This window comes from Topomyia yanbarensis, chromosome 3, assembly GCF_030247195.1.
Source record: "Topomyia yanbarensis strain Yona2022 chromosome 3, ASM3024719v1, whole genome shotgun sequence".
NCBI lineage: Eukaryota > Metazoa > Arthropoda > Insecta > Diptera > Culicidae > Topomyia > Topomyia yanbarensis.
Window position 1 is genome coordinate 312,872,807 of NC_080672.1, and position 20,667 is coordinate 312,893,473.

Here is a 20,667-nt window from a genome sequence, read left to right on the forward strand (position 1 = left end):
AAAAATCTACCCTAACTGCACTGCGATGAGTAATGAAGTAAACTTTGATTTCTATTATAGTATGTATTGATACCTTGTTCAATTTTCACGGCCTTATAAAACGGTTAAATTGCACAGATAACAAGGTCATTGTTCCGTTGGATATACAAGCGCAGATGCTGGACACAAGGAGTTCATTTCGGCACAGATTAAGGATTTTGAACCAAATTTAGAGATTTTCAATACGATTTATATTACAAACAGCACTTTCCGATTAATGCAATTAAAAATTATGCATAAAATATGAACGAAAAAATCTTGTGATGCGTCCGGGTATGGTGTCAAAAAAACCTATTGCAATATAACAGAACATGAACAGAAAAGACGACGTTCGATTCAGACGTATGTCACTATTGAGTTGATTGTCTTTCTTAATGGATAACAGAATAACGACAGCCTAAATCGCATATGAAGCAAGCCTTAGAATTGACTGATGAGAACCATTGTGTTCACCTATATGAAAAACTTTACGAGGTCCTAATATAATGGCAATAGTAAATAGGGCACGGAAAAAAAACTGTGGAAAGCTATGGACCAATTCCAGAACGGGGTTAGTAATATCACATTTCCGTTTCCTCGTTTTAAATCCGTTCGATCTGTTCGAAGTAAAGATATGCAAAGCGTCAAGTTGTAATGGGATAGAGGGTTAGGAAAAACACTACGTTTCGGGACAGGGAAAGCACGTGTCATCGATTATAGTAGCACAAAATCGCTGATATTTTTCTTTGGCTGACACAGATTTTCTGGAAGCAGGTCCACGAGTTTGTTGTACAACAGACAACGTCGAATTTTGAGCTCAAAGAGCTGATCGTTTCCCTTACCAATTCGGGACGATAAACTAGACGAACTTGACGCGATTGCTCGAGCCGTTTGTGAACTGGAACATTCACTACTGAGAGAGCTGATACTGGATGCGTCTGCCTCGTCGGCGCTTTTCGGTGACTCAACGCGCATCATTTTCGCACTTTCCTCGTTTGGTTCGTGATCGTTCGGGTGCTTCTGACTTTTGGGCTTTAAATTCCCACCGAGTGGACAAGACAGAAGACTAGTTGGTTCCGTTTCACAATCCGTGCTGTCAGACTTGAACAGGAGGGAAGCCAGTTTGTGGAACTCTTTCAGCTGTACCGGATCGTTGTGGTCGATAATATCATACAGTTTCGTTTGTAAGTAGGCAATAGCTGACAGTGGGTTCGTTTTGGCAATTTCTTCATACTCTTGTTTTCTCAGCAGGTATTTACAGTAGCGCAGTATATGGTCCCTCGTTGGCTTTTCTAGTCGCAGCATCCAAAAATCGTCCAGCCGGAAGTGTGAATTCATCCCAGGATTACCACCGAACAAGAAATGAACCTGATTCGCTGCATCGTACACAATTTGATGGGCGTACCTTGGACACGGTTCGGGGCAGGCATTTTGATTTTTCAGGTAGCAATTCTCACCTATCGAGTGGTCACTCTTGTACACGCAGCACCACTCCTTCTTTGCCAGCGAGAACAACCAGAAGGAGTTGATGTTCAAATCTCGACGTTCCTTTTCCTTGCTCAAGCTAGTCAGTACGTATATTTCGTCCTTAGTACAGTCGATGGTCGCTCGCTGGGTGAAACCCGACTGGGGCACATTTTTCGAGTCTGTGCCGACATTTTCCGGTGTCATGTTCGACAGTTCACCGCTGTCCACGTCGTAGATGAGGAAGTCCGTCATATAGTCCTTGCCGCGCTGGCCACCGAAAATGTACAGCTTTCGATGTTTCTGCAAAAAAAAACAATACAATAGTTAGAAAAACAGTGTTTGATTATTGAGGCAACCGAACAAGTTCAGAGGAAATGAAATGCTAGCATGACAACGAATAGGCGGCCTCCTAACCCTTGGCGGGACAAAGAGGGCTCCGATGCTTTCTAAGCTAAACAAATCGCTTGCAAATAGGAGGTACACGTGAGAACGTTAAACAATTTACGATTTTTCAAAGCAAATTTGAGAGTACACGTCGTGCTTAAATGTTCAGGAATCAGTAGCGACTGGCTCAAATGACACGTCGTCCCCCATGTCGATCGGAGATTTGTGCCTTGCTATGATTTGCTTTTTCATCATTTGCCTGATGTAAAGGATTGGGGAAGTGGTAGGATAAGGTAAGATAAGATTAAGGGTATGAAAAATAACGACACAGAACTATTAAAAAAGAATATTCTGTACCCCCGGAAGGTTGCTGAGTGATTTGCTGGTGCAAATAAAAATAGCAGGAATCAGGACCGGCGGAATACGTGGGTAGTATGGGTAGTACTACCTACTCGAAAATTACCGAGGGGGGAATTACCCACTAGAAAGTTTGGAGCAAACCACAACCTGAAATTAACCAAGTAGTGTCTCGCGCACAAAATGCATGCGTCTGAAATTCTCGTTGAACAACAATTGCAGTTTTTTGACAAACAGAAAATCGCTGTCCGGACATCAAGAACCGGATCACCGACTGGCCTCCTTGGATCCGCTGGGAACTCTTGGGATCAGATTTCCAGGTAGCTGTTAGCTTGTCAGCCAAAAGAGACGAGATAACCAAATTCGGATATCTATCGGGGATTTAAAAATATGTGTATGAGAGACATACAGGATCGGATAACTGGCGCTAGAACACAAGTGCAGAGACCGTTCTCCTCGACCCCAATACTCCGAAGATGCACATTCAACGTACCATGATTGGACATGACCCGATATATCACCCAAAGGAATTCACGTCCTTCATCCATCCCTTTTAACCAAGGTTTGCTGATATCGTTCGGATTCCAAAACTTTCATTGACCCACGAAATTTGATAAATTTTCAAGCGTCCTCTGACAAGAAATACTGAAAAATTCGTTAAAGCTACTCGATCTTTCATAAATATCTCCTTCTAATGCCTAAGTGTCCGCCGTTTCATTACCTGGAAGGAAGCAATGTGAAAGAACTTCAACTATCATTTGTATCTGGTAATCTGGAGCGATTTTTCGTTTCGTCTGAATTAAGCCAGTCAAAACGTTGTACGCTTCCACCGGAGGAATTCCTTGTTTAAAGTCGATTGTTTCGGATATAGTGGACGCGTAACTCTTTGAATCAATGAGCACATTAAATGTAGCGAGGTCGAGTACAATGATAAATCTAACGCGCTAGGACGAGCTGGTGGAGTTGACGTTCTTGCCATTGTCAATGGGATTGTCACAATCTCTAGTGAGTGTAGAAATTAGTCGTGGCCGGTAACGTGACCTCTTTAGCATTTCTCCTGGGAGTGGAACTCAAAAAAATGCTTCAATGTTTCCCTGTCTAATTTATATGTGCGATATGTCGACAGTTCATGCGGAGTCTCTCCACAGAGGGAAAACTTTTCACGATTCTCTCCGCGTTTTCCGCTCCGCCCCTTGTTTCTAAAAGGTTTCTAAAAGGCGAATACCTAGACGAGCCCCGTTCAAAAGAACAAAGTTTGGAAGAACAGATCCGGCGAAAGGCTTGAAATGAGGCCAATGGAAAATAAGTTGTTTTCTTATACTACTCAATTGTTGCTTAACGCAATTGATTGCATACCACAATTTTCACTGACTGAAGCGAAGGGTTCTGGAAGGAGCCAATCCCATATTTCGCAATTAAGGCCCCTCCCGGAGACTACACCATCCATCTCTACTTCCCGGGTACGTATATAAATACTTATTCATATACGATCGAGTGTTGATCAGTTAGATCACGCGATTTATGGATGATGTTAAATGGCTTATCTTTGGTCCTGAAGTAGACCGTCCACGGGCCGGTTGTATTAGATGGATATTGTTCGTATTGAAAAGGAGACTTATCGGCATTATTTTTGCCTTTAGAGAAATATTCAAATCGTTCTATGTGGGTCGTTGAAGATACCTCCCCATCAGTCAATATTATCATGCGGGCTACAGTATCCACCAAAGAAAAAAATGGAAAAAGAATGGAGTGATTGGTACATAGCTGTACAAATGTTCTGTGTAGTATCAGTAATCAATAAACACATTTTCGCTAACCCGTTAACAAAGGGTATTCCAAATGAATACAAGCTATTATCAGAGAGTTATCATTTTCACATACACACGCCATGTTTAAACGTTCATCAATACGAGTAGAAACTACTCCGAATCTTACTACCCACTCGGGAAAAAAGTATTCCGCCGGCCCTGTCAGGAATAAAACTTCCAACCCCGGAGGGATTTAGAATTTTTATTTAAACGGTGAGCTGATATATCAACACATCCGAGGGGATATTGAGATAACAGAACGACAACACCCCCGAAGAGATATTGTCATCCAAATACGGCTTAAACTAAACTCTTTACCACGCTTGGTTAGGAACAATAGCATATCCTTGCGTTTCAGCTCTCTGTACATAGGTTCATCTATGTATGGAGAATCAAAAATCCGGATACGCAATTACATATTCATCAAATGATATGGTTCCGTAATCGGATTCACAAAGATCACACGAATAATACTCAGCACGTTGAATAGAAGCCATGTGATAATTGAATTTGCAATGTCCAGTTAGTGCCCTGTGTTTGTTAGTGTCTTTGTTTGAACGCAAATTTGCAAGCTATGCCAATGGTGCTGGCCATGTTCAGATGCAGCCCAAAAACGAATCTTGTGCTTTATCCTTTCTTCGCTTCCGCTAATTTGCCTTTTGCTCCGACATATTGTAACCAGATATCAACCATTTCTCTCGTCGACGACGATCGTAGCACTCTGTGGCGCGACGCAGTTGACCGTAAGCCATTCCAATACTGTTCGTGGGACTGAAGAAAGGATCTTCCAATACGCTCAAAACGGCAACATGGCTTCGCTATCAGCTGAACCTGATCCGTCATGCAATAACATCGAGGTTTACTACCAGAATGTTGGTGGATTAAATTCATCAACGGCAGCTATTTGCATCGCGACCATAGGCTGATGTTATGACGTCATCGCCTTAACGGAAACGTGGCTCGACAACCATACTCTGTCTCGTCAGATGTTTGGTTCAACATTCGATGTCTACCGCTGTGACCGCAATGCTCCCAAAGTGGTGTACTTATCGCCGTTCGCTATGGTATAAAAGCCCGAGTGATCAATGATGAGCAGTGGGCGAGCTCAGAGCAAGTGTGGATATCAGTGAAACGTGCCAATCGCAATATGTTCCTGTGTGTCGTGTATTTTTTACCTGACAGAATTCGTGATTACAGCATGATCGATGTACATCTTTCCTCCGTTTCTTTCATCACCTCGATCGCTGCCCCTGTCTAACGATATTGTTATACTGGGCGACTTCAACTTACCTGGCTTGACGTGGTGCCAGGCATGTAATGGATTTCTACGATAAAATATCGGAAAATCTACGCTTATCAACAATGCCAGTTATATCTTGGACAATTACTGCTTTGTAAATGCCCGGGACTACACTCCGTACTGCTACGCCGCTCCGACTCCTTTAGTCCAGCATGTGCGTCATCATCCCCCACTACATCTCGTACTAGCTGGAAACCTAGGAATGAATTTTGAAGATGTCGCAAGCTTTATCGTCTACGATTTTAAAAACGCTGTCCACGACAGCATCGTTGGCATGCTGTTGGATATAAACCGGGATGGATATCTTAACAATGACGACGCGATGAAGCAGCGATGACGTTTTCTAATATTTTAACTATCTAATCGACCGCCATGTGCCAAAACGAACAACTAGTACCGATCAACACCCTCCCTGGCAATCAACCGTCCGTAGATGATTATAAACTGCCAAACGAGATGCATTTAATAAATTCTCGAAATATAAGACACTTGCATTACGAAACCACTACTTCCAACTCAACCACGAATACAAACAGCAAAGCAGACGCGCCTTTTTAGACACCAGCGAAACGTCAAGCGTCAACTGAAATCTAAGCCCAAGTCGTTTTGGAAATATGTGAACGAGCAACGAAAAGAATCCGGTTTACCATTTTGTATGACATTTAATGGAGTTTCGTCGGGCACCGACACTAAAAAGGTTTGCCAACAGTTCTCCCAAGAATTTTCAAGCGTTTTTTTTCCGACGAGCGCCTTCCACAAGTCTGCACTCCTTCTCTAGGACGAACCAGCAACCAAATTTGCGTCGATAACACTGCCATTTTTGCAGTATATTCCAAACTGAAAGCGTCTGCTTCCCCGGGCCCATATGACTTACTTTCTTGATACTTGATGGGCAACAATTCGCTTCGTTGAATCTATGCCGAGTGGAGAATTCTCCTCCACTGGACCCGGTCCTGGGCCAATTTCTTCCAGTCACCCTGGACATTGAGTGCTTTCAGGTCCTCTTCCACTGCAAACAGTCATCGTGTACGCGGCCTGCCACGGAGTCGTCGGCCTCTTCCCGGTTCTCTACTAAATATTATCGTCGCCTGTCGTTCTTCCGGCATTCGTGCCACATGACCAGCACACCGCAGCCTGCTATTTTTTTATTAGCTTGACAATATCCACTCCTTTATATACTTGGTATAACTCGCGATTCATGCGACGCCGCCAAATGTTATTTTCTTCTTTACCGCCGAGTATTGTTCGTAGCACCTTACGTTCGAAGACACCGAACGCTCTACGATCAACTTCCTTTATCGTCCACGTTTCATGGCCGTACAAGGCAACCGGAACTATCAATGTCTTGTACAACGCGAATTTTGTCTTTGTCTGCAAGCTACGGGACTTCAGCTGACTACGAAGTCCGTAAAAGTCCTATTTGCAGCTGCAAGACGACTTTTCACCTCGCAGGTAACATCATTATCGCACGTCACTAGAGTTCCAAGGTACACAAACTCTTCCACTATATCAAATTTATCACCACCTAACACCACTTCACCACCAACATCACTATTGGACCCACGTATTCTTCCAGCTATCATGTACTTCGTCTTGCTGGTGTTGATTGTGAGACCAATTTTTGCTGTCTTCCTTTTAAAAGGCACGAATGCCTCTTCCACGGCTCGGCGGTCGATTCCAATGATCAATATCGTCCGCAAATCCTAGGAGCATATGCGACCGAGTGACGATGTTACCGTTCCTTTGCACGCCTGCTCTCCTGATGACACCTTCAAGAGCAATGTTGAACAGCAAGTTTGACAGCGCATCACCCTGCTTCAATCCGTCTAAGGTTACGAAGGACGTCGAAGTCTCATCCGCAACTCGAACACTTGAATTCGATCTATCCAGCGTTGCACGAATCAGCCTAATCAGTTTCGTCGGAAAACCATTATCTGCCATAACTCGTTTCGTTTCACTGAATCCTACGCCGCTTTGAAATCAATAAACAGATGGTGTGTCTGCAAGTTGTATTCCCGGAATTTATCTAGGATCTGTCGCAGGGTAAACATTTGATCCGTTGTTGATCGGCCTTCACGAAAACCACCTTGGTATTCGCCGGGGCCCATATGACATTCCCTCGTTTTTAGTCGGAAAGTGCATTAGCGAGCTTCTTTAACCACTTCGGCGAGTCTTCGAGCTATCACTCACCACTCAATACTGGAACATTCCCTTACTGCCGGAAAGCAGCGCACATGTTTCTAGTTCATTAAAAGGAAAACAAACAATTATCGGGGAATCTCGTGTTAAATACCGTATCAAAACTATTCGAGCCAGTTGTTTTAGATCCTATTTCCTTTCACTGCCAACACTACATTGCAGACCACCAGCACGTTTTATGCATAAACGATCGACAACGTCTAACCTGCTCTCGTTCACAACATATGTACTCGATGGAATCGCTGACGGATAGCAAATCGATGCTATTTACATGGATCTATCTGCGGCCTTCAACAAAATCAACCATGATATCGTTATAGCGAATCTGAACAAACTCGGTATTGATAGACGACTTCTGCGTTGGTTTCGTTCCAACCCCGATGCAAGGCAACTCCAAAACAGCATTAAGTGCTGCCTATCTGACCATTCTTCGCTACATCCGGCATCCCTCAAGGAAGCCATATCGGTCCAGTAATATTCCTCCTCTATGTTAATGTCCTCAATAACAAATTGCAAGGACCCCGCCTTTCTTTCGCCAACGACATGAAATTTTCGACAAATACGGGTTAAAACCGATGCCGAGTTTCTTCAGAGTGAACTGCAGAGTTTTAGTACCGGGTGCGATCTACACAGAATAGTTTTAAACCAGAGTAAATACTCAATCGTTACGTTCACGCGAAAACGCCGCCCGATACAGTTTAACTACCATTTCTTCGACTCGAGCATTCCAAGACCCTCCCACGTCAAGTATCTTGGAGTTATCATGGATTCGGCACTGACATTCAAACCACTTACAGCATTCATAGTGGAAAAGGCATCAAGACAGCTTTGGTGCATCTTCCGAATAGCGAAAAACTTCAGGGACGTATACTGTTTAAAATCACTCTATTGCGCGCTGGCTCGCTCAGCATTACGATATTGTTCTGGTATCCGTAATACCAGAATGCCGTTGACAGTGGGACGGAATCAAAAAAAGCTGGACGTTGATATTTGCGACGAAACTATTGGCTATGGTACTTTGATGTCCTCGGAAAGGTTTCTTTATTTTTTAAGTAGTTTAATATAATGTTGGAAAATTTCAATTTAAGGGGGTATATACGCAGATGAAAGAAATAACTTTGCAAGTTGTTGCCAAAATTGATAGTCATGTATGGAAAGTTTGTAGACGAAATAATTTTATGAAACTTTGTTGAAGTAGCAAAATGGCTATCTGTTAAGCGAAAAAGTTATTGGGTGAAATTGAAGTACAGGTCGGAATACCCCCTTAAAAAGTGTTTTTATTGTAACTTTTTTATTTGATTTTTTACAGTTTTTCGATGTTCTAGAAAGTTGTAGATGCTTCGAAAACACACCTTTTTGCGGAATAGACCAACTCGCTATCTCTTAGATTTTAGGATGTATGACTGTTTTTTTGGTATTTTTGGGCTAACTTTAATGTGTCAGTAATAATAAAGTGGGGGCGATGTTTTTAGAAACAAGTATTAAACAGTGTATACGAAACGACGACATAAAGACGTGTAAATCGACCGGTCCCGTGTCGTAATTTTATTTCATTTTTACCTACGCGAGTCCCTACGGTTAGTTCCGGCTGTTCCGTTTCGGGGAAACAGCTTAACCTGTTCGTTGGGAACCGTGTTTCCCACAGGTTATGGGCCCAGATTTGGTGAAGAAATAAGTTTTTTACGGGACGAAGAGTGCTTCTAGGAAGCTATCAGTGCGCGAAAACTTTCGGCTTCGGTACAGTTCTCACGTTAGCTACTTTTGGTTCGAGTTGCTACGCAGCGCACGGCTGCGATAGTGTGCGTGTGTTTTTTCGAGTTTTTTTTCTCGTTCTCGTGTGCTTCCTACGTGATAGGAGAGAAAAATGAGCGAGAAATTTCTTTTCACTCGCCTGAACAACCAGAACTTTCCTGTGTGGAGAACACGTATGGAAATGGCATGCGTTAAGCCAAACCGAACTGAGCGCCGTCATTTTTTTCTGATGTTTTTCAAGCCAAAATTCATTTTTGAATAACTTACCATTAACATAGTAATTTTATGAACACTTATATCCTTTCATTTGCTATTTGAGTTCCCAGAAATAAATAAATGTGGGTGTTTCTAGAACTACATCAGATGCAATAGCGTTTTTAGAGAATATATCTCAAAATGGCGCTTGGTCCTCTTTGTCTTAACACAGGCCAAATGTATCTGAAGCGCGAAGAACTGTGGAAAGTGCTAATGGGTGTGAAGCCCGAGCCGGTCACTGATGGCTGGACGAAGCTAGATGAGAAAGCGCTGGCTATTATTGTTTTGTGCGTGGGTGACAGTCAGCTTAATCTCGTGCGCAATGCTGAGTCAGCGTTAGATGCGTGGAATAAGTTAAAAGCTTTTCACGAGAAGACCTCGATGACGTCGAGAGTGGCTTTGCTACGTCGTATTTGCAGCCTGAATATGACCGAAGGTGACGATATTGAGAAGCATCTGTTCGAGCTTGATGAGCTTTTCGACAAGTTGGCCTGTGCCGGTCAGGAGATGGAGACGTCACTAAAAATCGCGATGATTTATTGGAGCTTGCCTGAGTCTTATGGCAGTATAGTCACCGCCCTCGAAAGCAGACCAGATGCCGATCAGACAATGGAGCTGGTGAAGCAAAAGCTGATTGATGAGCATCAGCGTCGGCGAGAGCGTTCGGGTGAAGCTGGTGAAAAAGCGATGAAACTGCAGAATAAGAAGAAAATTGAGAGAGTCGTCAAACGTGAAGAAAAGCCTAAATCGGGAAGTGCAAAAGCTAAGCAGGCTGAAGAAAGTAATTTAGCGATTTGTTTTGTAGCGGAGACAAAATGTAGTGGACCCTGGATCGTTGATAGTGGGTGTTCCAGCCACATGACGAACGACAAATCGTTTTTCGATAAACTAGACACTAGCCTAAAAGTGAAAGTGGTATGAGCCGATGGGTCAGAGTCCGGTGGAATCGGAGAGGGCACTGTGAAATGTGTGAACGGCGAGAAATCTTTCGTGGACATTGCATTGAAAGATGTCCTATATGTGCCTTCGCTGGACAGTGGACTCATATCAGTGAGAAAGCTGATGAAGAGAGGACTGAAAGTGGAATTCAGTGGCTCGCGATGTGAAATTTCGTCTGCGCAAGGCAAAGTAGTGGCTGTTGCGGAACCGCGCGGAAATTTATTCGTGTTGAAGGTTGCAGAGGAAGCTCGGCTGGGCAGAGAAGCTCGGCACCTGCAGTATTGCCAGCATACCTGACATCGCCGGTTTGGCCACCGGGATCCAGCGGTATTGGATGAGATCCGGAAGAACTAGCTAAGTGACGACTTCAAGATTCAGGACTGTGGGATCCGGCAGGTTTGTTAACCTTGCCTTGAAGGTAAATCAGCTAGAATTCCATTTCCCAAAACAGCGAGCAATCGGACCCAACGTGTACTGGATGTTGTACACACTGATGTGTACGGAACGATGTCAAACGTGACACCGGGAGGTGCCCGGTATTTCAAGACAATCATTTACGATTACAGTAGATACACCGTCGTGTGTCTGCTGAAACGGAAAAACAATGCAGCAGATTGCATTAAAAGATTTGTCACCGCATGTCAAGAACATGTTTGGTCGGGTTCCATGTGCTATAAGATCAGATGGTGGAAGAGAGTACATTGGTCATAACCTGAAGAGGTTTTATGAACAAGAAGGTATACAGGCACAGTATACTGCGGCCTATTCCCCTCAGCAAAACGGAGTGGCCGAGCGGAAGAATCGCTCCCTCCAAGAGATGGCCACTTGTATGCTGCTGGGTGCAGGGCTTGATAAAAAGTACTGGGGGAGGCGGTGGCCACAGCTGCGTACTTACAAAATAGATTGCCATTTCGTGCCGTAGATAGAACACCGTACGAAAGGTGGTATGGTAAGAAACCAACACTAGCTCATTTAAAGGTATTTGGTTGTACAGCATTCGTTCACATCCCCGATGTCAAGCGGTCTAAATTAGACAGTAAGGCGAAGAAACTGTTGTTCGTGGGTTACTGCAATGATAGAAAGGCCTACAGATTCTTGGACTTGGATTTGGATTTACGGAGCTTCAGGAGGAGTCACCAAAGTCGGGTGGACTGCCCCCAGCGGAAGAACATGTTGAAGTGGAGATCACGACCGACGTAACCAAGAGTCCAAGTAAGCTTATTGGTCCTGTGCAGCCAAGAGACCAGGATGATTCGGAGGAAGAACATTTCTTCGGGTGGGATGATGAACAGGAGCAGCTCGACCAAACGGAAGCGACAGTGTGAGATCAAAAACGAAGCACCAGAGGCGTTCTGCCAAGGCGGTTGGAAGACTACGTCGTCAGTGCCGCTATGCTAGCACAGGAGGAGCCAGCAACTTATGAAGATGCCGTCACTTGTACCGAACAAGGACTTTTGAAAGAAGCGATGGCAGAGGAATACCAGTCACTTATGGATAACAAAACGTGGAAGCTTGTTGAACTGCCGGTAGATCGTACACCAATTAGCAACAAGTGGGTGTATAAGAAAAAGCATGACAGCGTTGGAAATGTGTTCCGTTTCAAAGCTACCCCGAGCAGAGTCTGATATCAAATTGAGAACTAAACTTGATGTTGTGATGTAGTAGGGAATGATTGCTCAGATTGTTATCATTTTGGTCGTTTTAACGGTTAAAAGATCAAAATCGAAAGCAAAAAAATTGCACTATGACATCAAACAGAAAACTATTTATGCTATCAGTGAAAGCAAATTGAAAACTAATTGAGATGGTGAAATAATTCATTGATAACAAAATAAGTAATCAATTTGATGTTTGTCAAAGAAATAGAAACAAACATTTTTTTCTAAAAATGTGAGCACATCAAAATGAGATCAAAATATGATGTCATATCTGAAAAAGTTTAAACTGATATTAAAATAAGATTTCAATTTGATGCTTAATATCAAAATATGTTGTCTATTTGCTGTAATTTTGATGTTGGACTTTGCTCGGGACTACCGGCTTGTAGCGAGAGGGTTCTCGCAGAAATTCGGGGTTGATTTCGATGCCGTTTTTGCTCCGGTAGCGACTCAGACGACGTTGCGGATTCTCCTAACGGTTGCTGGTCAAAGAAAATTATTCGTTCATCATCTGGATGTTAAGAGTGCTTATCTGCATGGAAAGCTCAAGGAAGAAGTGTACTTGCAGCAACCTAAAGGTTTTGTTGTTCCTGGAAAGGAGAAGTTAGTGTGTCGGCTCGAGCGTAGCCTGTATGGCTTGAAGCAAGCCGCGCGGGTGTGGAACGAGACTATCAGCACGATGTTGAAGGACCTTGGTTTCACACAGTCAATATCAGATCCGTGTCTGTATGTGAAAAGACTCCCCGATGGTGTATTCTTCTACCTCTTAATCTATGTCGATGACATGATTGTGGCAAGCACAACTCAGGAGGAGATCAGGCTGATAAAAGAATCGCTGGAAAAAAGCTCGTTGACGTCATTGGGAGAAGCTAGTCAGTTTCTCGGTTTAAGAGTAACCAAAGATGAGGAAGGATATTTCAGTCTGGATCAGAACGTGTTTATTAATGTACTTGCGCAACGATTTGGTCTAGTAAACGCGAAGGGTTCGAATGTGCCTCTCGATCCTGGATACTACCGTAGCCGAGCGAACAGTCCGTTGATGGATACGAACGAGCAATATCACAGTATGGTGGGTGCGCTGCCATATATCGCAGTGAATACGCGTCCGGATATTGCGGCGAGTGTGTCGATTCTAAGCAGACAGGTCAGCAAACCAGCGGAAACCGACTGGGTAGAGTTAAAACGTGTGGTGCGATACCTACTTAAGACTCGTAGCTACAAGTTGAAGCTGATGGCTGAGAAGAGCGACGGTTTAGTACTTACTGGGTACTGCGACGCTGACTGGAGTGGCGATCCTTCAGACCGAAAGTCAAACTCCGGTTATCTGTTCCAACTGGAAAAGGCTACAATTTGCTGGGCAAGCCGCAAACAAACCAGTGTTTCTTTGTCCAGCATGGAGGCCGAATATATGGCCTTGTCGGAAGCGTGCCGCGAGTTGGTCTGGTTGAAACAGCTACTTGATGAGATGGGAGTACGACAACGCAAACCAACTATCGTAATGGACGATAATCGTAGCTGTATTGATTTCGTGGAGACTGATCGCAAGTCCAGAAGATCTAAGCATATAGACACCAGGCTCCACTACACCAAGGATCTTGTCGATAAAGGTGTGGTGATTCTACAATTCTGTGCTACCGAGGATATGACTGCAGACATCCTTAAGAAACCATTGGGTTCGGTGAAGCAGCAACGGTTTGCGTTGGCGATGGGTTTGGTCGTCCCGACTGATCGGGGTGCGTCCATTGCGTGAGGAGAAAACATCGAGGAGGAGTGTCAGTTATAATAAAGTGGGGGCGATGTTTTTAGTAACGCCGCCACTGCATCTCATTGCTGGCAACATATGCGAGAGAAACAAGTATTAAACAGTGTATACAAAACGACGAAATAAAGACGTGTAAATCGATCGGTCCCGTGTCGTAATTTTATTTCATTTTTACCTACGCGAGTCCCTACGGTTAGTTCCGGCTGATCCGTTTCGGGGAAACTGCTTAACGTGTTCGTTAGGAACCGAGTTTCCCACAAGATGAAGAGCAATTCTTGATGAACGATGGTTGTAGCCCGTCGGACCCCGGACCCTTGGAACTGTCAATCCCCCGAAGATTAGTATGTACCTGACGCTGGGTGAACGATGTTGCAGGTAAATTCAGAGTGAACATTGGCAAACTACTCTATACTACTATAGTACGACTCAGACAAAGGTGATGAGTTATTATTTAGCACGTTTCAAAAGAATGACGAGAATAGATTTGCTGACTCCGCTGGTGACATTGATGTCCTGTCTCGATAGTTGACGCATTCCGGGATTCCACCGAAGCACGTTTTGTTCCGCTGGTAAGACCAAAACTGCTTTGAGTTGTCCTTCATGCTGCATTCAATTCGGGAAACGTATGAGCGAAAGTATGTTTCATTCAAGAGCTCGAATTGGCGTTCTAATTCCCGCACGGACGTTTCGTCGGTTTCGCCTTTTGTTCTAAAAAATCGTTTTCGAGCCTTCCTGAGACGATTTCGAAGATTTCGTAACTTAGCATTCCACCAAGGTCGTTTGCTATCCGGGCGGCGCGTGCGTTTCTTCCTAGGCACAAGTTGTTGAAATATTGATTCTAGTTCGTGATAAAATCTATTCACGGATGTAGGTAGTGGGTTAAAAAATTGATTTTTTTTTATTCGCCTAATTGTTAGTATTGAATCTACATCCTCGCACAATCTCGGTGGATACGATCTTTTTTTGTTTTAAACAGCCATGCGTTCCTCGCTCGTATTTGCTGTCACACCCGCACATTGATCGTTCTCCGGATCCGTTTTTTTCAAATTGGCGGACACGATAACTCAAAAACTATTTCACGGATTGACTTGATTTTTTTATGAGAATGCGTAGTAACCAGTCAATAAACCAAATTTTCTTCCCACTATTTTTAAAGCCGAATTTTGCTTAAAAATATGAGATTTTTTGGTTTTTATGATGCCATTTTCCGAAATACGATTATTGTCAAAAAAGGGCATTTAAACGTATTACGAACTAAACGTTGTGTTGTTTGTAATTGTAATGATTTCAAATATTTTTTCTCGGGGCTCAAATTCTATAATGCTCCTGCTCGCGGTAGCTTGTTTTTACCGGAGGACAAAAGGAAATCAGTAGCCAATACCTTGTTTAAAGATGTGCATCGATTGATATGCGGCATCGAAAGAAAAGTGCGAGAATTCCTTCGAAATAACGATGAATGAGATAATCCAATTATATTCATGAAATAAAACATTATTAGCTTTGTTTCATCCTTAGTAAGTTTTTTGATTGAATAAAGGGTAAAATGAGTTTGAAAGGGCCCCATTTTTAAATGATCTAGCGTTTAGAGGAGCTGAGGTTAATTAGGTTGCGTCAGCCCTCTTCTTAAAGTTTGGTGAGGTTTATTGACCTTCCAATTTCTTCAAATTGTTATAGCCATTTTTGTAGCGTAACTGTAAGACTACGGCATATCTAAATTTCAAATTCAAACCCCGTTTCTTAACTAGCACTTACATGATGGAAGAGCATCGAGTGAGTCACCCGGGACTTGATGCTCTGCACGTGCGGACTGGCAGCCGACTGATGTCCACAATCCACCAGGATATGATTCCACGTGTTAGTACTGATGTGGTATGAAAACAGTCCAGAATACTTGTAGTCACCTGTTGTCTCCTCCTCATTTCTAAAGGAGAAAGAAAATCTGTAAGTTGCAAGGGAATTTGGGTAGGAAGAAAATAAAAGAATCAAATGAATATCGAACTAAAAATCGAAACCAATACAATGTTAGTTAATGGTGGGACTGGAACTCACTTGGGTTCTAAAATGCGCCCGCCGAAAACGTAAATCGTTTGCTTGTCCCCGTCGATACACATTTGATGGTCGTAGACCAGTTGAGGTCCCCCGACTTGTGCGGTGTCATTGCAAATCAAGAACCAGGTTTTGCTTGCAGTGTTGTATAGATAAAAGTCACTGTTTATGTTCTCCTCGGTACGGGAAGCGCTGTCCAAATAACGTCCAATCATAAAAATTTGCGAGTTTTGCGTGTCATATACCATTTTGTGGCATGCTCGAGGCGTTGGTCCTTCCAGTAGTTCTGACTTTTCGTGAATCAACGCCCATCGATTGTTTTTTACGTCGTACGACCACAAATCACTTAAGTCTTCGCTACCGTCCCATCCACCAAACAGATAAATGGTGCTAGTCAAAGGATCGATGATCAACTGGTGACCGCCGCGACGACCAGGCCGTGGTTCATGTTCCGGTGTCAGTTGCAAATTCCAGTGCGGTTTATACTCCTGCTTCGAGAGGTAGTCGTCCATTAGACCAGCTGCTTGAAGTAAAGCATTCCATTTAGAAAACTCCCACAAATTGGCTTACAAGAGTAACACATACTTTTGATAAACTCGACCAGCATTTCCTCAGTCTTCTTAAAATCTCCTTTGCTGACCAGAACCTCATGCAGTTCGGTCATTTTTTCGTCCTCAAGTCGGACGCCCGTTTCTTCCTGCAGGGCGCTGAATGCTTTCACATATCCCTGCTGGCGGCAGTGCTTCATAAAAAGCCGTACGATTTCAACCTCACGAAGCATGTTGTACTTGCGCAGATTGGAGAGTATGAAAATCGAATCCTCGATGCCAAGAAGCTCGATATACCAGATGCAAAAGTTGAAACTCGGTCCCCACGATAGTAGAGGAACGATTTGAACAAACTTGATCGGCAGTAGTTCCCCCGAATTCGTTCGATGCTTCAGGTTGAACGTTTCCGGAACCGAGTCATTCTTGAGACCGCTGTAAAATATCCCAAAGTTAAAATTTGCACATAACTCCGAAATTCTCCCGAAACTATTTAATACTAACGAAATTGTAAGTGCGCATCTATTGCTATCAGAACACTCATTAGATTAACTTTTGACCTTGATTAAGAACTGGAATGTAACAAAAAAAAACTTACCCCTCAAACAACAGCACCATCCTTTCCTCTTCCAGTCCACCGAGAATTTTAAATTTGCGCAGATTGCAGACGTGGGTTTTCTCATACTTGCCGAACTTGATCTTGGTGACGATCGCAGGCCGTTCCAGCTTGAGAATCAAAAATTGCGGCGGGCTGTTCGTGTTCGAGGACCATCGAGAAGTTTGGTTGGTGGGATTATCCTCTCGAATGTTCCTACCGAGAAAGCGTAAAGCCGCATCTAATTAGCAAAGCAAAATCGAAAGTGTTTGTTGTTGCAAGTGCAATGCACTACCAAATGCCGAACGGTATATTTACAAACGCTTGTTATCACATCGGAATCGACTCAAGGACGTCTGCTGCATGTCTTGTATTACTTGGGTGTCACTCCAACGTAATATTGTCTACATGATTTGTCAAGTCTAAAATTACTTTTTAAGACCATAAATGTAACAAAACACCAGATGCAAAAACTAGCATTATTGCTATTATAAATACTATTCGCCGGCCTTTAAGGCAAATTCACTATTCAGTAGATTATTGCCGTCGTTTCATACCCAATTCATTGGAATGCGGGAAGTAATAGCGAAAGTGCTAATTTTAAATTCTCTATGCAAGGAAACTTAATGCGACATTTTTGACGATACAGAATATCTCTCGAAATACGTTCTCCCGCAGGGTCATACTACCGGCAAATCGTGCATATCGATTAAAACTCCTTCCAAAGTGTACTTACTCGGGCAGATAGGAGGATGAGTAGCTAGAATATTTGTAGATATCGTACTCGAGCTTCTTGATGTCGCTGATTCCTCCAGCCATTTTTGATCGACTTTGACTCTCTGACTGGATGATGGGTGGGCATGAGATGACAGCAGCAACTATACGGCAGCGTTGAGAAAATAAGCGAAATGGTCACTTCAAAAGTCACGAATGTAAGCAGGGTACTCAGATTCTGGCTTCAGGAAATTTCTCGACAACTGTCAAATTTGACGCTGTCAAATTATTTCTTTTAAGGGAAATTCCGCACAAACCGTTATCGGTCGAACCCTAAGGGTGCTTACAGAGTGGCGGCGAGAAGCTGAGCTGCCACTGATGATGACATTAGTATGCGAGATACGAGAAACCTGCTTACTGCAAACCAAATGGAAAGTGTCAGAGTGAAAGGCGAGCGGATATGCTGCAAGCAGGTTTCTCGCATTCTATTGTCAGTACCAGTCCCAGCTCAGCTCTGTAAACGGCCTAGAACCCTAAGACCAGACGTGACAATCGGCTTCTTATTTTTCCTTCGGCATTCTTCTTTTCGTACGTTTTCACCCAGCCGAAATCTTCCGAACAGTGTTGCTATTTTTATTAATGAAAATGGAATCTTGTTAATTTATTTTACGCCGGCAATATTTTGTATCTCGAATCCACTATATTGAAGAAGGACACCGTTTTCCATGTCATGGGTGTTTCTGAATAATTTTAGTTTATAGTGTGGTTTCTGTCTTATTTTTGTTAAAGTTAATCAACCATGTATACGGTAAATGCATGATAAATCCCTGTCAAAAAAAAAAAATGCGGACGAACATGGTCAGGCAATTTAAAAAATTTGACGTTTGACTCAACTCGCCTGTGCTAATTGCCCCTAGGAACAAATGCAATTTGCGAATGCGATTTAAAGGCAATTTCAATACTTAGACAAATTTTCTGGCGGCTGAAATGGACATTGTTGTTTTTTGCGTTTTTCAAACATGGCGGTTCATGTTTGGCTTAAGTTTAAAATTGTTTTTTTAAACAATTGGCGCGTTCCCGCTTGTAATTTGTTTGTTTAGTGCACTTAATTTAGCCAACGAATGTGGAAAATTGTGGAATCGTGTGTAAGTATAGTGGAACAAGATCTCTGAGTCTAAATGAAAGTCAGATTGTGGTAAGTTTTGGTGTGCAATACGAATTTCACCATCGATTCTTCTTATAGTCTGGTGGTGATTACCTAGTATACCGATAAATTTATGTGAGTAGATAGTGAATCCGAAGAAAATTATTATTTTTAATTTTCATATCAGGCAATTAAGGGCGATTAAATGGCGCGTTCCCTGGGCGATTTAGGGGCGATTTAAGGGCGGGTAGAGCGGCAAAAAAATGACGGCGGCAAATCGCCCAAATGTTGCATATAAAATAGCCCCCTAATTGCCAGTAAATTGTAGGGCAATTAGCGCATCCGAGTTGGCAAATAACCCCCCGCTAGCCAGCAACTTGCCCTTTTTGACTGGGATACTTCTTTCACTTTGTGCACAATTTCAATTCAATTTAGTCATTTTTACTTTTTTAACGATAATAATTTTATTTGTCAAAAGCAATGATATTATTTTCCTATAAATATAGCAACACTACCAAACATCATTTTGCTATCCCTGCAGTAACATTGTGTACACACAGAAAAAAAATGTTGGTAAAAATAAAAGTTTTTCACTCTTAGCAAAAAACAACCAACGCATACTCTTAGGTGAAAAATAAAACTTTTATTTTGATCATTATTCTTGATTAATTTAAAAGTTTTACTTTCAACCTAATAGTTGGCGTTGGTTATTTTTTGCTAAGAGCGGAACACTCTTACTTTTACCAATATTTTTTTTCTGTGTGTACGGTGCAAAAAGTTAGACTCAACCAATCAGGAGCTGGACCATTCTGACGTAAAATTGGAACAAAAACGGCTCCCCTTATTGTCACGTCTTGTCTTAGGTTGAACCTAGGAGCAGATTACTTATGATGCATTTTTGAAAATCAACGAAAATCTACGCTAAATACATTGTTAATTTCTATTTTGCGGGAAAGAAATGCATTTAACATTTCTTTCCAGTAAAATAGAAATTTATATTGTATTTTGCGTTGCGTGTAAGACGTCAAAACCCTACACTGCAAAAAAAACTTCACCCATTTTATGAACACAAATTACCTAAAGTGGACCCTACACGAAACAAGAATATTGTCATTAAAAATATTGACAAGGCTGATTCAATCACATTTGAATTCTACAGAATCAATATTTCCATAATATCCGTACACGATCAATATATTGATCAATAATTGTTTTATTGTTAATTATTCTACTCGTGTAGGGCCCGCTTAAGATTAGGAATCAAAACTGTTGTACATATTTCCAATCAGATAGCACAAAAATCTTGTGTTTTCATTCAGTACAACGGCACCCTATATTGAAACCAAATATTCTGATTGCAGTTGAAAATCGAAATAGTGAACTTGCGCCTTTCGGTTTTTCTCCTATTTTCAGCGGGTGCAACTAAAACGCAACTGGTGTAGATGATGCGCAAGTTTCCTAACATGTACACAAGATGCGCATTAGTTGCCCACTCTGCAAATTGGAAAAAAAAGCGAAAGGCGCAAGTTCAATATTTCGATTTTCAATTGCAACCAGAATACTAATTTGTATTTGATTGAAACGTTAGAAGTATTCTACTTCAAAAGTAAGGAAGAAAAATGTGACATTAGAAATAAAAAATGAAAAAAAACATGAAATAGACTATGCAAAAAAGGGTTTCCGTTTTAGGGATTTAGCTGGTGCTAATCTATTCCGACAATATG

At 42.4% G+C, this 20,667-nt stretch overlaps 1 protein-coding gene across 2 annotated transcripts; it reads right to left on the bottom strand.

Moving 5' to 3' along the window:
- Positions 1 to 207: 207 nt before the first annotated feature.
- LOC131689697 (muskelin) lies at positions 208 to 17,977 on the bottom strand. Of its 2 annotated transcripts, none has more exons than XM_058974951.1 (6): positions 17,822 to 17,977; positions 17,089 to 17,301; positions 16,531 to 16,925; positions 15,949 to 16,465; positions 15,652 to 15,820; positions 208 to 1,785 (listed from the first exon to the last, which is right to left on the bottom strand). In XM_058974951.1, exons 1-6 carry the CDS (start codon positions 17,902 to 17,904, stop codon positions 733 to 735), a joined length of 2,430 nt encoding a protein of 809 aa, XP_058830934.1. In that variant the 5' UTR covers positions 17,905 to 17,977; the 3' UTR covers positions 208 to 732. The 2 variants fall into 2 exon arrangements, with proteins under 2 accessions (XP_058830934.1, XP_058830933.1); XM_058974950.1 differs by having other exon boundaries at positions 15,652 to 15,838.
- Between the last annotated feature and the right edge of the window lie 2,690 nt (positions 17,978 to 20,667).